Source organism: Xiphias gladius, chromosome 22 (assembly GCF_016859285.1).
Source record: "Xiphias gladius isolate SHS-SW01 ecotype Sanya breed wild chromosome 22, ASM1685928v1, whole genome shotgun sequence".
In the NCBI taxonomy this organism is placed as follows: domain Eukaryota; kingdom Metazoa; phylum Chordata; class Actinopteri; order Istiophoriformes; family Xiphiidae; genus Xiphias; species Xiphias gladius.
The window spans coordinates 8579076-8597672 of record NC_053421.1 but is presented as its reverse complement, the minus strand read 5'-3'; the positions used below and the strand labels follow the sequence as shown (position 1 = coordinate 8597672).

General features: G+C 39.2%; 1 protein-coding gene across 5 annotated transcripts in view; it reads left to right on the top strand.

Moving 5' to 3' along the window:
• The window catches only part of LOC120783882 (zinc finger protein 236-like), a 59077-nt gene that overhangs the window by 24898 nt on the left and 15582 nt on the right, over positions 1-18597 (top strand). For 4 of the 5 annotated variants that reach the window (XM_040117222.1, XM_040117224.1, XM_040117220.1 and 1 more), the window contains 12 exons: positions 537-638; positions 3533-3675; positions 4543-4643; positions 7505-7656; positions 8301-8474; positions 10092-10392; positions 12307-12410; positions 13170-13613; positions 14318-14457; positions 16133-16364; positions 16448-16639; positions 17410-17568. In XM_040117222.1, the coding sequence (XP_039973156.1) occupies positions 537-638; positions 3533-3675; positions 4543-4643; positions 7505-7656; positions 8301-8474; positions 10092-10392; positions 12307-12410; positions 13170-13613; positions 14318-14457; positions 16133-16364; positions 16448-16639; positions 17410-17568 (2244 nt within the window). The remainder of the gene's footprint in view (positions 1-536; positions 639-3532; positions 3676-4542; positions 4644-7504; positions 7657-8300; positions 8475-10091; positions 10393-12306; positions 12411-13169; positions 13614-14317; positions 14458-16132; positions 16365-16447; positions 16640-17409; positions 17569-18597) is intronic. The other variant, XM_040117223.1, reaches the window with a different exon arrangement.

Here is an 18597-nt window from a genome sequence, read left to right as displayed (position 1 = left end):
CAAATTTCTGGCTTTCTGAATAAGTATTAAAATGCCCATAGAAAGCTTCTCTCTCAAACCCCTCATGGCCTAAGAAGCTTCTACTATGTCAACCTGTTTGCTCAGTATACAATAGTCATCCTGTAGTTTCATCAAATTATGGTTTAACATGCTACTTCCACTGGAGCTTCAGCACTTCATGGACTACAGTCTAACCTATAATTAATGGGAGTTCTCTGGACCCCGGCCACTGAAAACATCTCTGTACTTTAGATACCAACAGATCATTTCAGTTATTGTACTTTTCTGGAAAAAGTGTTTCCTCTGAAAACTTTGTTTTTCATAATGAACTTCTGGTTGCTGCTACAGTATTGGCTTTTCTGAACCAAAAATCTGCCTCAGTTTTAAAATGCTAGTCTTTTAGTCAGGTTCAGTAGTCTTGACCTCAGCTATCAATATTTGATGACATTTTGATAGTGTATAGACTGAAGTTTACTGTGCATACAAAGAAAGTACAGTGTTGGAGGTCAATAGAATCTCTTTATCTATGTTGACAGACTCGTATGTGACTACCCAACATGCTTTGCCTCAGAATATCAGCCAGTTTGAGACACCAGCCCTTCCTCAGCCTGCCTTTGACCAGCAAGCTCTAACACAAGGTACAAACACGCACACACAGGTTCTGTCTCATTGATTTAATTCATGGAGGTCATTACAGGATACAACAAAATATTGTCTGTAAAGCGTGGACATAGGTTTTTGACTGTGAGTTTTTGTATATGACAAAGAAGTAGAAAATCTTTGTAAACTTTGTCCTCTCCTATTGTGCAAAAAAAATGTCTTCCTACATACAGCTGTAGCAGCTCATTTATAGTTCCAGTAATTACTCTGCAGTGTTTTCTGCTGTAAGACTTAACCAATTATGCAGTGTGCAAATGTTAGCCTCAAGCAACCACATAAGTAATGAAATTCCTCACTTCAGATTAGCTTTAAGAAGAAATCAGTCAAACAAAAATATTAACGATGGAATCAACTTTCTATCTTGCAGCTGCACTGGGGAAATAGCAATTGTTCAACACACTGCAGCTTAAGACAACACATGCAAATAGACAGAACACAAGCGAATTAAGAAAACATCATCAATTTGGCAACACATGCACTGTACGTTTATTTGGTTGTGTTGTGAGTATTTGCAGCGAGTTTGACTATTTGGTTGTGGTGTGAGTATTTGCAGCGCATGTGTTGTCAAACTGATGAAGATGTTTTCTTAATTTGCAGTGCATTGAGCTCTCTCGGCCACCGAGACATGGACTACAATTCCCAGAGCAATCATAACAGTTGGTCATATTACATGTGCTGTCTGAGAATGTGTCTTATATCTCGCTGTCTCCATTCTTCTCTCTCCAATGTGTAACTCTTAAGCCAGTGTAGTGCTCTCAAACATATGGTTACTTATTTATCCCCACCAACTAACCCACCATGTTCCCACCATGCTAGCTGACTGTTTTTGCCAGCCTGGATTCAGTTTTATGAGACGCTGGACATAACAGTGGACATTGGGCAGCTGCTGCAGGCAGCATAGCGGACTGACAGCAGGAATCTGTCAGGCGGATCTACCTTTTTAATTCTCTCCGGAGGCACTGTACCCTTTCCATCTGACCAGAACAGACCTGGAGTTTCATCATTTTAGGGACGAGACCATATGGCCTTGTTTGTCATCAAATTTTCTAATGTACAGACCGCATGTGTATGGGCAAGAGGACTCTTGAGCATCTAATCATATTTTAACCGCCAGTGTACTGCTATTATGGCTAAAGTATTGTTATTTCGTTGTAATCCTAAAGTTTATGACACTGATCCTTAGGGGCTTCTGGAGGAAACCCCTGTATTGTTCTGTTATTTGCAACTTACTGCAACAGTCATGTCACTTATTTCAGAGTCTCATTTGGTAAATGCTGCAGCTTCGAATACACAGGTGCCTTTTGAGCTTTGTTTGAAGTTCACATGCGAGGTCTACAGCAAATTTAGTGTAATGTATTCATACTGAGCACCCCCACTGCCACACTGCCCTACATTATAAACCATAGAAACCACAAAAAAAAGCTTGACACTGGTTTCCATTATCTAGTAGCTACTTTGTGTGAAGCACTTTGTATCGTCTGTTTGGAAAAAATGTGCTCTATAAATAAATTTGAAAGCGTTGGAAATCATAGCTTTGAATGGTTGAATACAGATATAAAATTTCAAATATATAGACACAGCCTTTTAGTTAAATTTATATTAAAAGAAAGAATTTTAGAGGGATAGTTTTAGTATTCTCTATCCATAAATGAGCCTTTAGGTGGATTACTTTATTAATTACCAGAGGGGAAATTCATTTGGTCGGCCAAGCACAGTAAGAAATAACAAAAGATACATGAGTGAAACAGCTCACAGTAGACAACATAATGAATGATATACTGCCACAACAGTGTGATACTTACACATAAACCAACACATATTCCAAGAGAACATTAGTGAAGTTCAGGAGCCACTAAATGAAAACAAAACAAAACATAGTAATACAATACAATAAGTGATGCACCAAAAAGTCACCCAGTAAAAAAAGGCAATAAAGATGAAATAAAACCTTTAAGATTAACAAAGGCAAAAAGAATATATACAGTCCAGACCCTAAGTATTTGGACAGTTACAGATTTGGATAGTACATTAAAGCACATTAAGGAGCAGGATTACATCTGTACGGATATGTATATAGGTATTTTATATATATAAAAACACATAGCGCCCAGATTTCAAGGGTTCAAAACTATTTGGACACTTGGTGACTAAATGTTTCTTGGGCAGCTGGGTGTCGTTTCAAGCTTAGTTCATTCACAGAAGAGCTCCCATGTGTCTCACAGTTGATTGGGAGTTCAGCGGGGCCATTTAGATGAAGGAGAAGTTGTCTGTCAATTTGAGGAGTGAAGAGGTGACCATGCAAGTGAAGAAGATAATAGTGAGGCTCAAAAAAAAGCAAAAGTCTGGGTACACTCTAAAAAAGCAGACGCACACAGGAAAACTAAAAAATGTCAAATGAGCTGGTAGGTCGAGGAGCACAAGTCTTGTGGATGAGCAGAAAATCATTTGAATTGTGAAAAAAATCCCCTTTATGACCCTACAGCAGGTCAAAAGTCCTCTCCAGGATGTATAGAACCAGCCTTTTTTTTAAATTTTGTAAACCTGATAGATTAGAGTTTTATTTACTTGTCAACTGCATTTGTTCTGAGTTGTACAGTAGATCTACTTTGGCTGTAAAATGCTGCGGCATCAGATAATCCGCTTCTTTATGGTCACCTTTGGTTAGCATTTTTATCTCTAGTTCTTCCTTTGCCTCCAAAACTGCATTATTTGATGTAGCATTTATGTCTAATTAGAAAGATTCTTAGTCAAAAGCTACTGATTGGTTACTCAGTTGAAAATTAAATCCCCATTTCATTTAAAAAAAATTCTGTGTAGACCCAATATTGCTATCAGCCAGTGAGACTGATTATTCTGTGTTCGTTCCCTCCAGGGTTTACCATTCCTGAATCGAGCTACAATCAGTCCCAGTTCTCCACCGTCCAGCAACTGCAGGATTCCAGCACCCTGGAGTCTCAGGCCCTGTCCTCTAGCTATCACCCCCCGAATCTGCTCACCGTTCCCAGTGCTGAGGTGGTGAGTCCTGGACTGTTTAGCCCTTACATCCATTCACTTGAACTTCACTTCTCAGAGCTTCATTTTTTAAAAATATATTCACTTCAATATTCACTAAACTTTTAGTAAAGATATTGAAAACGGATTTCAGTCCAGTGGATTCTTCATTTTGTCTTGAACTTGCACCACAGGCTCCCTTTTATAGAGTAGATAAATGGATTAGATTTTGGAGCAAGTAGCTGCATAGATTTGCATAATGATGGCGCAGGAATTGATCTTATTGTAATTATAATGAAAGTACATTGCAGTGGAATGTACTGTATACAGAATTAATCTACTAATTGATGCAAAGATTTGCTTGGTTAATGGACTGGCTTAATCAATGATTATGTAGTATACTGGGTAGCTGGGGCAGGAGGCGGTTGGCCAAGGGGGAAACTGCTAGCCTGGCTCTCTCAAATGTTTAAACATACACCTACTAACACCTCTTAATAATAAAAAGGTCCCATTAAATGGTATTATTACTTTCTCAATGTAATGTATTTCCAGTTGAAACAGATCAAATAGATCAGACCAAAGTGCTATTATTATGGAGAGAGAGGTAGTTGAACTGATAAGACTGGAAGAAAGGTGGGATTTTGAAAAATGGACAAACTGTGATTCGTCAGGAAGTAGTTGTGGCATGTAACTTCATGTAAAACCATAAATTGTCAATTTTTGACATTTTTGGTTAAACAAAAGAGATACAACTTATTAATTAGTGAGCATTAGAGGTGCTTGTAGGTGTAAAGAGTTATCTGGATCGGACTTGTAACACTCTGATTAATTTCCCTGTGAACGTACTTCTGTCTGTATTAAAGTGATGTTGGTTTGTCGTCGTTTATCTAGACGAATGGGCTTCTGCAGCAGAGCACTCAGAGTGAGCTTCAGCTGACTGAAACACAGGATTACCAGGACAACAGTGAGGACAACACCAAGAGAGCCTACAGGTTTATTTTTTTTTTTTTGTGTGTGGTGTGTGTGTGTGTGTGTGTGTGTGTGTGTGTGTGTGTGTGTGTGTGTGTGTGTGTGTGTGTGTGTGTGTGTGTGTGTGTGTGTGTGTGTGTGAGTCTTCTCCCTCTACCATTTTTACACACCTGCACTTCTCAAAGCCAATTACTTTCTTTCTTTCTTACAGATCCTCCCGAACCTCTGTAAAAAAAAGTAATCAATATATTAATAAACAATATTTTTTATTGGTTGAGTCCCGCATTTGGCTGGGCCAATCAGGGCATTCAGTGACTTTCCCAATACTGCTTGGCTTTCTGCCTGACACGTTCTCCTGTCTCAGGACAGGAACTTCTGTTTGCGTCCTCTTTGTCTTTTTCTCATGTTTACCTTCTTGACCAAAGCCCCTCTTTGCCAGATTATTGGCATTGACTTTTCGTATAATATCTCAATGGGCTAATGGGAGTTACTTGGTTTTAATTGGTCATGATAAAGTGCAGTGTCATAGCAAGTCTACACAGGATATAAATGCTGAGACTTTCACTGGTATGGACAGAAGTTTTGTACTGATGTTTTCGTATTGTTTTGATGATCTCTTTCTGACTACTACTCTGTTCTCTGAGATGCACCGCGGGACTGAGTAATTTTATTCTTATTTGTCAGTTTGCTGGCTTTTAGTTTTCCCACATTGCACTGTTTGCAGTGTGCTTGTATGATTTATAATATCCAAACAAATATTTTTTCAGGGCTTAAAGCAGATTAATGATACCATCATAAACTCTGAGCCTGGGGAAAGAGAAGACATTGTTTACAGCATTCATAATGAATGGCTTTTATTACTTTACCTGCCTTTTATTATCAGCATCTTTCATTTCAAACTTTTCCCCAGACAATGCAAACCATTTAGAGACACACCCCAGAAATACATTCATGTTTGCTCAGGTATCTCAAGCATATCCCCAGTGTGTTGTTATCACTTCCCCATCTGTATATCAGACCAAGCAAGAACTTTTCAGCATATCGCACATCTTTGTGAAAGGTAGATCCAGGAGGTGCTAAGCAAAAATAAGCCACATACATCTTTTTAATGAATTTATTCTAGCTCTTTCAGGAGATTTGACAAGATTTAAATAAAATAAATAAATGAAAAACCGAAGCCCCCTGCATCATCTGTAGTTGGATATTCCCTGGCTAGCCAGGATTTACCACTCTTAACAAGATACAACCTTGGAGAGGAACAGCAAAAACTATGTTTAACATTTTTTCACATTATGTTTCCATCCCTGACATCAGTTTAATATTAATGCCGGTCTAGTGAGGATAGATGCTGAACATGGAGGTGCTTGTGCCTTGCAGAAACTTTTTCAATGAAAGCTCACTGTAGAAAAAAAACAAACACATACACCAACACTCACAAGTACAGAACAGAGTGTGTTTCTTTGATCTGTCTCAGGTTGTGAGATACAGATGATGGTTTCATAGCAGCAGCTTAAGCACTCAGCTGGAGCAGCACAGAGCCTGTTCATCTCTGTTTAAAATCTGCCACCACTGAGAAAAATACAAAGTAACTAGCTACGTTATTATTATTCCTATGAGCTAGTTGTTCAGCGTTAGCTAACGTACTCAGTCCCGACTTACAATTTCAGTCCTTGGCCTCATGAGGGAAAAAAAAATTTATTTGGTTTTCCTACTCTGCCATTAAGTGGTAGATGTCATTATTGTGCAAAAGTTTTGGGTACTCGTGGAAAAAATACTACAAAGGGCGGATTCTTTCAGAAATAATTTAATTAGTGATTTCTGTTTGTCAGTTCACGCCATAACAACTGCAGTAAACACGAAAAACCTAAATCAAATCACACTATACGCTGTGACCACCCTTTGCCTTTAAAACAGCCCCAGTTCTCCTCAGTACACTTGCACACAGTTTTTCAAGGTACTTGGCACGCAGTTTGTTCCAGGCATCTTGGAAAACCAGCCAAAGGTGGTCTGTGGATTTAGGCCGTCTCAATGCCTTCTGCCTCTTCATGTAATCCCAAACTGAGGAATAGTTTGACATTTTGGGAAATGCGTTTAGTTTGCTTGAGTGGTTATGTGTCGGAGTCTCCACTGGTTACCTGACAACATCACGGTAATGACAAGACTCCAGGAAGTTACTGCGCCCAGCCAAGAAATAGTGCAGCAAATATCTACCCACAAAGCCAAAATGTATTGTTTTTAATTTTATATTGTCTTTCCCCTGTGTTTTACATCATTTATCATTTTTTCTCAATACAAAGGTTGCAGCTGTCCCCACCAACTTGATATGACAAGAATGTGTATTCAAACTGTTTCGGAATATCACACAGCATAATTAACAGTTGCCCATAAAGTACCTGCCCATGCAGCAAATAAACAGTAAAACCTTTTTTTCAGCTTCCAACTGCTTTGGGGACAGTGGACATTTGGGTCAGCTAAGGCTTATCATTTCTGCTGAATGGTACTGATGAAGTGGCATTAAGTTACTTCACTAGGGTTTTGATGGTGCTTATGACAAGACCTGCTTCTTGCGCACAATTGTGAAGTAATTTAGCCTTCTCTAAAAAGAGTTTTAGTTTGATACCTTTTTGTTTAGAGACTGCTATGTAGTTCTGAGAGAATGGAGTTTTGTCTGAATACTATGAAGGGAGCACATACTCTGACATTCTGATATTCAGTTTGCAGACTACCTCTCTTTTTCCATTAAAAACAAACTGTCCATCATCAGCTCATTTTGCTACAGTATGTGACTGTGAAGAATTATATAGTTTATTTCAGCATCAAATCAATACTGTTTGCATTTCTGAGTAGTAAATATCAGCCACTGATATACTTTTTCTCTCTTCAGGTGCACATGGTGTAATAAAGGCTTCAAAAAGTCCAGCCATCTGAAGCAGCACGTGCGCTCCCACACTGGGGAGAAACCATACAGATGCTACCTCTGTGGACGAGCCTTTGTGTCAGCCGGAGTGCTCAAGTCCCACCTCAACACACATACAGGTGAGCTGGCTTTATACCACAGGTGCTGAGAAATCTCCAAATCTCTTCCTAGATTAATTAGATTGTCCACACGCAAACGTCATAAACGCTATTAAATATATCATATTCCTTTTCGTTTAAATTGTAATATATAAAAAAATTCAACTATATCTGGTGCAAATGATGATTAAAGATTGATTACCTCACCTCCCAAAGCCTGGTCCTGCATTTAATTCAAATCAAAAATACAAATTAAAAAAATTTTCACTGAAACATAATGAAATTCATAATCAACCATTCCTGTGTGCTGTGCAATTACTGATCTGTCAAACTGTGGAAAAAAGAGAATACCGTAAGTCTCCATATAGGAAAACAAATAAGGTCATAATTAAAGTTAAGGTTTTACAATTGTTTAAATGTCTTAAATACAGTTATTAGAAGTCTTGGTTTTCAAAATGTTTTAACTATTATAAGAACCTAAAAAAATTAAAGTAGATACAGATAATACTACATTAATATTAAAGTTTCTTTTTTGAGGGCTTAAATTAGCAATATGAAACCTTAAAGTCCTCCAGTTTTATAATTTGGGTTTTTAAGTTGTTCTTAAATTAAATTTCCCGTATTGAAAATTCCCTAAACCTGCCTCTCTCATCTCTCACTGACAGGAATGAAGCCCTTTAAGTGTGATGTTTGTGACGCCTCATTCACCACAAATGGCAGTCTGAACCGCCACATGATTATCCACATCAAGTCTTTCAAATGCTCCATGTGTGATGAAAGCTTCAGGACCAGCCTGTTGTGTAAAAAGCATACGAAGAAGGAGCACGCTGTGGATCAAAGTAAGAACACCTAGATACCATTTGAATGTTTGATAAAATTACCCCTAGTTATACACAGGGTCATTAAAATTCTATTGTATCTCTTTATTTAGGAAGAAATTCAAAATGTTGGAAAATAAAAATAAAGTTGATAGGAATATGAGAATAAGTAAACAGAGGAACTTTAATCAACATGGAACAGACTGATTCTTTTCTCCTTTGAGTTTAAAGTAAAGGTTTCAAGTAATGTAGTGTCTATGGAAAGGATATCCTCCTGTTGAGATACAGTGCATTCAGAAAATATTCAGAACCCATCAATATTTTCACCTTCTGTTATGTTGCAGCCTTATGCTGAAATCGTTTAAATTCACTTTTTCCCCTCATCAATCTACACTAAGTACCCCAAAATGAAATAGCCAAAACAGAATCTTAAACAGTTTTGCAAATTTATTAAAAAGGAAAAACTGAAATATCACATTGATTTAAGTATTCAGACCCTTTGCTATTACACTTGAAATTTACCACAGGTGCCTCCCATTTCTCTTGATCCTCTTTGAGATGTTTCGGGACCTTGATTGGAGTCCACCTGTGGTAAATTCAATTGACTGGACATGATTTGGAAAGGCACACACCTGTCTATATAAAGGTCTCACAGCTGACAATGCATATAGGAGCAAAACCCAAGCCATGAGGTTGAAGGAACTGCCTGCAAAGCTCAGAGACAGGATTGTGTCGAGGCACAGACCTGGGGAAGTCTACAAAAAAAAAAACGTCTGCTTTATTGGAGGTTCCGAAGAGCACAGTGGCCATAATTCTTCAATGGAAGAAGTTTGGAACAACAACGATTTTTTTTTTTCTAGAACTGCAAGCCCGGTCGAACTGAGCAATTTGGGGAGAAGGGCCTTGATAAGAGAGGTGAACACGAACCCGATGGTCACTCTGGCTGAGCTCCAGAGATCCTGTGTAGAGATGGGAGAAACTTCCAGAAGGACAACCATCACTGCTACACTCCACTGATCTGGGCTTTTTTTGTAGAGTGGCCAGATGGAAGCCATGTCTGGAGGAAACCAGACATGACAATTAGAATTGTTTGTCCTTCTGGAAGTTTCTCCCATCTCCACACAGGATCTCTGGAGCTCAGCCAGAGTGACCATTGGGTTGTTGGTCACCTCTGTTACCAAATGTGTGCCTTTCCAAATCATGTCCAGTCAATTGAATTTACCACAGGTGGACTCCAATGAAGGTCCAGAAACATCTTAAAGAGGATCAAGAGAAATGGGAGGAACCTGAGCTAAATTTCAATTGTCATAGCAAAGGGTCTGAATACTTAGATCAATGTGATTGTTTTGGTTGTTTTCTTTATAATAAATTTTCCAAAAAATTCTAAAATGCCGTTTTCACTTTATTATGGGATATTGAGTTTAGATTGAGGGGATAAAATTAATTTAAGTGATTTCAGCATAAGGCTGCAACATAACAGTGAACAAAGTGAAGGGGTCTGATACTTTCTGAATTTAGAGTAAGGGTATATTGTTTCTCGAGTTGATAATGTTTTAGTTTGGATGCATCTTTGCCCCAGTTTGAGCTGCTTACCATGACGTGTACACCCATAATCATAACAGACCCCTATTTTCCCAGTTATAGGTCTGGATAATCGAGACATTGAGGAAGAGGAGGAAGAAGAGGAAGGCGAGCAAAAGTTATCAAAGAGGAGGGGTTTGGAAATCATCACTTTCACTGAGGAGCAGGCGGCCGAGCTGGCGAAGGATCCCGGTGAGGAGGCCTCAGTGTCGGAGCGGATCCTGGCCCAGTCAGCAGCTGAGAGGGATCGGATCAGCGAGATCAAAGACAAGGCTGTGGAGCTGGAGACAGAGCCTAAGTTTGCAAACTGTTGCAGTTACTGCCCCAAGAGCTTTAAGAAGCCCAGTGACCTTGTCAGGTAATGTCATTTATAGTTGTTTAGGAGAATCATGTCAGCTTGCCATAGTCTTCATGAGACACTACATATGTTTAAAAAAAAAAAAAACATAATCTGATCGCTTTAAGGGAAATTAAGGGGTTTTCTAATTGTTGCCGCATTGTATGGATTAACACAGATTTATGTGGTGTTCTCTCAAGTGCTCCTGCCAGAGTTGAATTGAACACAGTTAAAATGACAGTGAAAGCAGAGATGTTTCTTCAGTCTGCAGTCGCCCCCGCTGACAGATGAACATACTCTGCGTGAATTATTCAGTCTCAAAGCATTGGTCTGAAATGAATTATGGCTCAGACTTTGGGGAAAAATAGTACGAATTTACCACTTCTGTCTGTCTGACATCCACAGTCTGGATGTGTCAATGCAGAGTTGAGTAACATTAGCTGGTTAAGCCCAGCAGGAATTAGTTTAATATAACTTTTAAAAACTCCATTAATTATCTGATGGGAATCAGAATAAATATAATTTTTAATTGAGCAGACGCTTTTGGCGTTTACTTTCCTTTTCCGAAGTCTGTCTGTTGCCGGAGCAGCTGATAACAGCACAGGACAGAAAAGTTCATTGTTTTTTTTAGATTATAAGATTTATTTTAAAGACATTTGATGGCCATATTTGATGGCCTTTACATACATTACAGTGTTATAACTGAGTACATAAGTAAGTGAATGAATCATTTAATGCGCTGCTCACTGAGTCCAAACAAAAGTAAACACAGAAAGTAGCCCCCTGGCTTAGCTGTTATCACCAACTGCACAGACACATGCTTTAAGTCCCAGTCAGTGTAGCATGCGGGCTTCCAAAAGAAGTTATAGGAAACGGCATAAGGTTTGTTCACTATATTGTTTTTAAAGGGAAATTCTAGTATTTTTCAACCTGGGTCTAAGGCCACATTCACACCAACTGTTGCTTTAAATAGCACGTGGGTGCATTTTTGGGGACAAGTTGTTTCATATACCAGTGAGACAGCGAAATATGATACGGGAAGTCCAGTTGGAGGAATGTATTTGTTTTTAAAAGCTTATTAGACACCAGAAAACAGCACATTGGTTTGTGATGCTCAAAGCCAAGATTTTGCAACTCTGGAAAGCTATCGCTGAGGCAGCTGTTTTATAGTTTGTCAAGACAGTTTAGAGGTAAACAGCGTAAATACAGTGTTCACGTAACAAAGTCATCATCCAGGAATGCTCACTTGCATATATTTGACTGTCCAACGCAGCACCATGCCGGAGGTCAGTTTTCTAAAGAGGTGTCACAAAGAGTCCGTTTAGGCAGAGATGTAGCAATCCTTTTCTTTTACATAAATTGAGCTTTTATTCCCTCACCATTGTGGCTAGTTTTTACAATACTATATCCATTGTAATACAACACGTTTACTGAAAACAAATCACAGATTAGTAGGTCGTCCAATTTCTCCATGCAATTAACAGAGGCAATAATGTGTCAGATATCCTAATTAAAGATGAAAACCTCAAAAATGACAGAAGATAGTGAATAATGCATAAGGTCACATTTCTTGATTATTTCTTTATAAAAGAAAATAGCTTTGCAAGAGTGTGGAAACATGCTGATTTGGGGGAAGAATTATTTTAGTGGTAGAAATAAATATATATTTAAATCTCTCTAGAAGCTGGTCTCTGTTATTGGCCCTGTAAAGTTGTACCTGCTTCCTTTTTGAATTGAACTTTGACTTCTCTTCTTCTAAACAACTCCAATACTGACCAGCCAAAAACTGGTGAGGCTTTATCTTGTGCTGTCTGTCATATCAGTTTTTCCATGCAAACACATTTAAGTTGCACTCATCTGCCGTCTTTTTTTTTTCCCCAACCTTAAATCTATCATCGGTCCTTGTGCTCTTTCGAATTCGCCTGTGTTTTGTAGGCACATCAGGATCCATACAGGAGAAAGACCTTACAAGTGTGATGAATGTGGGAAAAGTTTTACAGTGAAATCTACCCTGGACTGCCATGTGAAGACACATACAGGTTAGTGTGTCACCACTAGAATTCAGTGCATAATCAAGTTAAGAGCTTGATGTTGTTTTATTTTCTTACAACCTGCCGGTTGTGAAATTTTTGGAACATTGTGTTATTTAGTCAGTTGTATTTGAATCAAGACAGGGGATACACCAAAATCAGAGAATACTGGAATATTTTGTTTTGTCAGTACATAAAGGAATAGTTCAGCATTTTGGGAAGATTGATACCGCTCTCATGTCTGTACAGTAAATATCAAGCTACCGCCACTGGCCATTTAGTTTAGTCCATAGAGAAAACAAAGTGTGTGGCTGTTTCCCCGTGTTTCCAGTGTTTCTGCTAAGCAAAGCTAACCGGCTTCAGCCTCATCAATAATCTCATCTAACCCTCAGCGAGAAAGCAAAAAGGGATATTTCCCAAAATGCTAAACTATTCAGTTAACAGGAGTTTAATATAACAGCTTCCAGCCCAAGCACATTGAAAACTTGTTAACTACTGTAGAGGAACTGAAAGTCAAATTAAATAAAAGCTTAAAGGCTTCTCACCTGATTGCAGACTCTTTGGGACTGTCCTTGTTATTTCAAAGCTGTTTTATATTTACAACAATCAGGACGGTTACATCACTGTTTACATGACCTATAAAACACAAAGAAAAGAGAAAACTTTGATTTTGACCATAAAGAGACACCCAGCAGGTATAGTCTGGAGTTGTGATAGAGCTACAAGTCATTTATTTGACTGTGCCTAACACTCTGCTTATCTTTGCAGGTCAGAAACTGTTCAGCTGTCACATGTGCAACACCTCTTTCTCTACAAAGGGGAGCTTAAAGGTGCACATGCGCCTTCACACCGGCTCCAAGCCCTTCAAATGTCCATTCTGTGAACTCCGCTTCAGAACGTCAGGCCATCGCAAAACCCACATCCAGTGCCACTTCCGGCCAAATAGCGACAGCCGCAAGGCCAAGCGATCTGCCTCGTCTACTGGTCAGGCTGGTCAGGGTCAAGACCCAGGGACAGGGCAGGCTGTGGCCCCGGGCCAGGGGCAGCAGGCGGCTGCTTCAGAGGCTCTTCAGCCTGTGGGTCTGCTACAAACACCCAACTCTGACCCCAGCATTTACCTCCCAGCCAACCAAGTCCTGACAGGGCAGTTTGACCAGAATCTACTGCAACCGGGACTAGTGGGACAGGCCATCCTGCCCGCCTCCATGTCAGGTAGGGATTATGGATGGGTCTACACACATACACTCAAAAAACACACGGAGTTTGTAATTAATCATGCAGAGCAGTAGAAGATGAGAAAATTTGCATATCTTGGTCTGTTTTGTGTAGCAAGAAGGCCGTCAAGAGTTTGTATGTTACAGAGCTTTGATTTAATTAACTCACAGTTAGTGTTGCGTGATCAGCAAGCATAATTTAATAAGTGGATGAAATTTTTGTTATCCAAAAGAGTCAGTGTAGGGTGTTACGGATGACTGCTTAGATGCATTTTTGAGGCAGATAAATCATCCAGGTATCATAGAGGGAGTATCTCTGTTAGGCCCCTTCATGTTCAGTACTCTTACTTCAGGGATATTTTTGTTTCAGATCTTCACATCTGGCGTTTGGCATGAAATATAAAATAATGTATCTGTGTCCAGATGCCTTTGATTTTTTTTTTTTTTTTTTAAATCAACAGTTTCAAGCAAAGCCCTTCATTAATAAAACCTTATACTTCTTTCTTGTTATAATCTGCTTATTAAGTGCAATAGTTTTGTTATCAAATCTTTTAATGTCACATAAGTTATTTATAAAATGTAAACAGATGTTGACACAAGAAAAACAGTACTTTTTGTCCCTCTGCTGCTTGGAAGGTTAATTAGTCTAACATTAGCACAAAATATGAAATATTTGTGTGTGTGTGTGTGTGCGTGTTGCAGCCGCAGGAGACCTGACTGTCTCTCTCCCAGATGGCCTGACAACACTGGATGGCATCCAACTGCAGTTGACACCTGCCAACCTGGTTTGCCCCAATGTCCAGATCTCTGGCATCGATACCAGTAACAACATCACACTACAGGTTACACACTCCTCCTACTGAGCCTTTGTAATTATTCATGTATGAGCCTTTTCTGTTGGTCGTGAGTCAAATTCTTAGTTTCTTGATAATATTGAGCTTGTGCTTGCAGCTTATTTTTATTTACTAACTATCTCACGTCTTATGAACCAAACCTTCACATATGAGAGTATGAATCCCAAACAACAAAACTACCCACCTAAAATTAGCATTGACCTGTAAAATATCAGAACCACTGTAGTTTATTACAATGTTGAAATGCTGTTCAAGAGCTCATGAGCCAATAGTAGAGTTACACATTATATAGTATAATGGTTTAAGTGTTTCATAGTGTTTTCATAGCCTAATATTACCAATGTAGCATTAAACATGCTGGATGAAATATTTTCAGCCCAACCCACATCTTGTCTATGTCTTAAAAATGATTTATGCTTATATACTTACATATAAAATTTATAAAGAATATAAAAGACCACAGTAACTTACTGATAAAATATCAGGCTGTAATTCCTTGCCTTAATTTTAAGTGCTCTTTAATTGCAGACCTTCCAGGTAATTATTCTTTCGGTGTGTATCATTTCATCTGAACCATTTCACTTACTTACTTAAGGAGATTAGTTTGTGCAGAATGATTTTTGAATGTGTTGAGACACGATTCGCTTTCTTTTTTGTAGAGTAGTTATTTGAAATTTCAAAGGGCATTTCACTTAAATGTTTTATTTACACAACCACAGATACATAACAGCCCTTTCAACCTTGGCTTGTAATCAGGAGTTTTTTTTACTAAGAAATAAATGCAACATTATATTCCCTGTGTACATCCCCCCAAGGCATGATGGGAACTGTAGTTCTAAAACTTGGAGCATGATTATCCCCCATACTGGATAAGACAGAGGTGTGACCTTTGTCACCTAATAGGTGTGACCAAATCCATTAAAAGTATCATTTTTCACATTGCACTACGAATATTTTTTTGACAGTATGAAGGCTTAGAATATCTCCAACATAGTTCATATATTTCTGGAACACTGACACTCTCCTCTATCCAATCAACAGGGGTATTGTTGGTGAGGAGCAGTTGTTTCGATTTTGTCTGAGGGGGGCCCACTGTGTCAGGCTTTGAAAACCCTGCACCGAATCAAATGAGCAGTCTAGTGTAATCCTACAGCCCCACAAGAGCACCACAAGGAGATTCAACAGAGCTATGTGGCGCACATGAGTTTTTTTCAGTCAGCTGTAAAAGTAATACATAAATTCTTTTTTCTTTGACACATCTGATCTGCACTTTTGGGTTAGAATCCATTCAGTTTTTTTAATGACTATCTGAAATTGGATATTATAAGTTGTTATAAATTTTAAATGCAGCAACTCTTCAGTACTATAAAATACAAGTTCATATAAAGTTCATATAAATGGCACCCATGTGCAAGATAAATGTGATTTGTTGCTCATTTCATCTAAATTTTCTTGAAATGTATTTTACATCCCAGATATAAGTTGTCAAAAAGTATCAATGGGTTGGATTTTCCTGAACAATTCTTAATTTCCCCCACATTTTTCATAAAGCAACCATCAAGCTGTTGCTTCTTCTCACCACACATTTCTACAAGTTTCACTCTCCTTTTCCTTTTAAACATCAGCCTTCCTCGTTGATCTAAAGTAGCACTTTCTCCTCCAGATTGACCACGCCCTTCTCCAGCAGACCTTGCAGCAGGGCAGTCTCCTCTCTCATCCCCTGAACGTTGACACAGGCCTCGTCTCCCACACTGGCAGCCAGCTCATGTCCACCACTGACCCCTCCGTGTCCGCCAATGTCGTCATCCACCCACTAACCAGCCTGGCCCTGCAGCCCTCCACCATCACACCTGCGCAGGTCACAATGGCCGGGCTCTCTGACCAGGATGCTGCAGGTATGTTAGCTGGGAAAAATTCAACTACAAACCCTCTGTTACGGGCTGAATAACTGACGTATACTTTCCTGCGCATCCTGCAGGTTCTCAGGACCTAAGCCATGTCATGACCAGCTCTGGGCTGGTAGCTGGAAGTAGCAGCGGTCAGGAGATCACACTGACCATCAACAACTCCAGTCTGACACAAGCCCTAGCCCAGGTACAGGCCCAGGCCTCAGCTGCTGGTTCTAGCACTGCAGCAGGAAATCCTCAAGAGATCACCCTCACCATATCAGGTATGGATCACTTTATACAGCACAGGTCTATCAAAATAACATGCAATTACATTCCCTCAAACATCAGTAACACACACATTGATTTCTTCCGTTGGGCAAACACGCCTGCAAGCAGAGAAAAAACAAACCCAGTAAGAGCTCAGTCCTTTTTTTTTCTCTTTGAAGCTGCTACACAAATCAAGAATAAAAGCCTCCAGTGTATCACACACAACCATTAGAGGTTATGTGTGATACACCTTCTTCACAAGCCAATCTTTTATTTACTTCATCGTATAACAACCCGGGATATAGGCTGTATCCATACTGTAGAGGAAAGTTGTGGCTGTGTCACTTTTTCTGAAACCCCCTGAGTTAGCATAGATCATTCCTGCCTGCATGACTGGAGTAAGCAGTATTTCCTCTGGGAATTACTTGGGCTTCCTTTCAATCAGCATTCTGATATATGTATTGTATTGGGATTCATATCCTTAAGACTAAGGTAATAGCAAACTATTCTCTTTTAATTCTTATTTTTTGCTTTTCTTTCTTGATGCTGCGGCAAGACATTCTATGAAGTATTTTTTTCTGCAATATACTGAGTTTCTTTCATTAATTAAAGAAGTGAAGATGGTTCACACTGTATGGCTTCCAAGCAAAGTGGACCAAAATATTCTACATCCTATCTTACCCCTAAAGGAACAAAAAGAGCTTTGAATTTAAATCAGTGTGGAAAATCATAACAAATTTCTTGAATTCTGCACTAAAAATGGCTTTTCTCCATATTGTTGAAGGTCAGGATCTGCTCCCCCAGCATAGCAACCCTAATGGTGCAGAGGTGAACGGCAGCATCAGGTTGGCATCACCACTCAATAGCCAGCCCACCAGTGCAACCTTGACCATCACCAGTGACCACCTCCTACCTCAGAGCCCTGCCAACACTGGAATGGCAGGTGAGGACTGGTATACAAATGTGGGTTTGTGTTTGAGTGGGCAGAAGAATAACTTCAAATTCAAGAAGTATATTCAAATCATCTTCAGTCCCTGAAGCAACTATTATGTCCTACAGAGCTGCTCTTGAGTTGAGGAAGTGAAAGGATGGTTATTTTTTGACCATCTAAAGAAAACTAAATCAAACACTGCTCACTCTGTTCAGATGTCATCTTTGACATGATTAACTTGAAGTCATTTTGCCACAGCAAGATCTAAATTGGCTGGACAAATTTTGCTTACACAGTGTTGCAAAAAGCAGGTTTTAGGGGTACTGAAGTTAGTATGGCAAGCAGGCTACTAGCTGCACTCCACACGTTGAAAATTATACACCTTTTCATCAGATCTTTTATATGACGGACAGTTTTTTATTGCTTTGATCTGTTCTGGGTTTTTTTTGTTTTTTTTCTCGCTCTATCCCTGTTCTTGCACTCACTGCCAACCATTCAGCATCCCCTCTGTTCTGCTGTTTGTATTCTGTTAGCATGCACTTACATACAAACACAGACAGAATAAAAACTTCCTGAAGGAGAGGTCAGTCCCACTTTGTTTTTCGAGTTTGACAGGCATCAGTGAGCCTTTAAACAAATGGACTCTAGCTACGATCACTTTGTGACATTAAGCAAACACAACTCAGTCCCTCATTCACTGATATGAATGGGGATTGAAATGTGCTTGCTAGTACCTGAAAGAGTACCTCTAGTCACAGGTAACACAGGGGGATATGAATTTTTTTACATAATGTAAATTAATTACTTCTGTTGGCCTCCTTTTTTTTAAAAATAGATTTGAAAAGCCTCCTGGAAATTCATGGTTAAAAATAAACCAACCTCTCTCTTTCAGTCAGCTCTTTTCAACACAACTCCGCTCTAGAAGGGGTCTTACAATTGCACACAAAAGACATCTTTGACCTGCTTCGTGCCAGCCTTAATGACCTGCTCCACTCACTCATAACCACCACTTGACTCAAGGTCACCACTTAAAGCCAATAG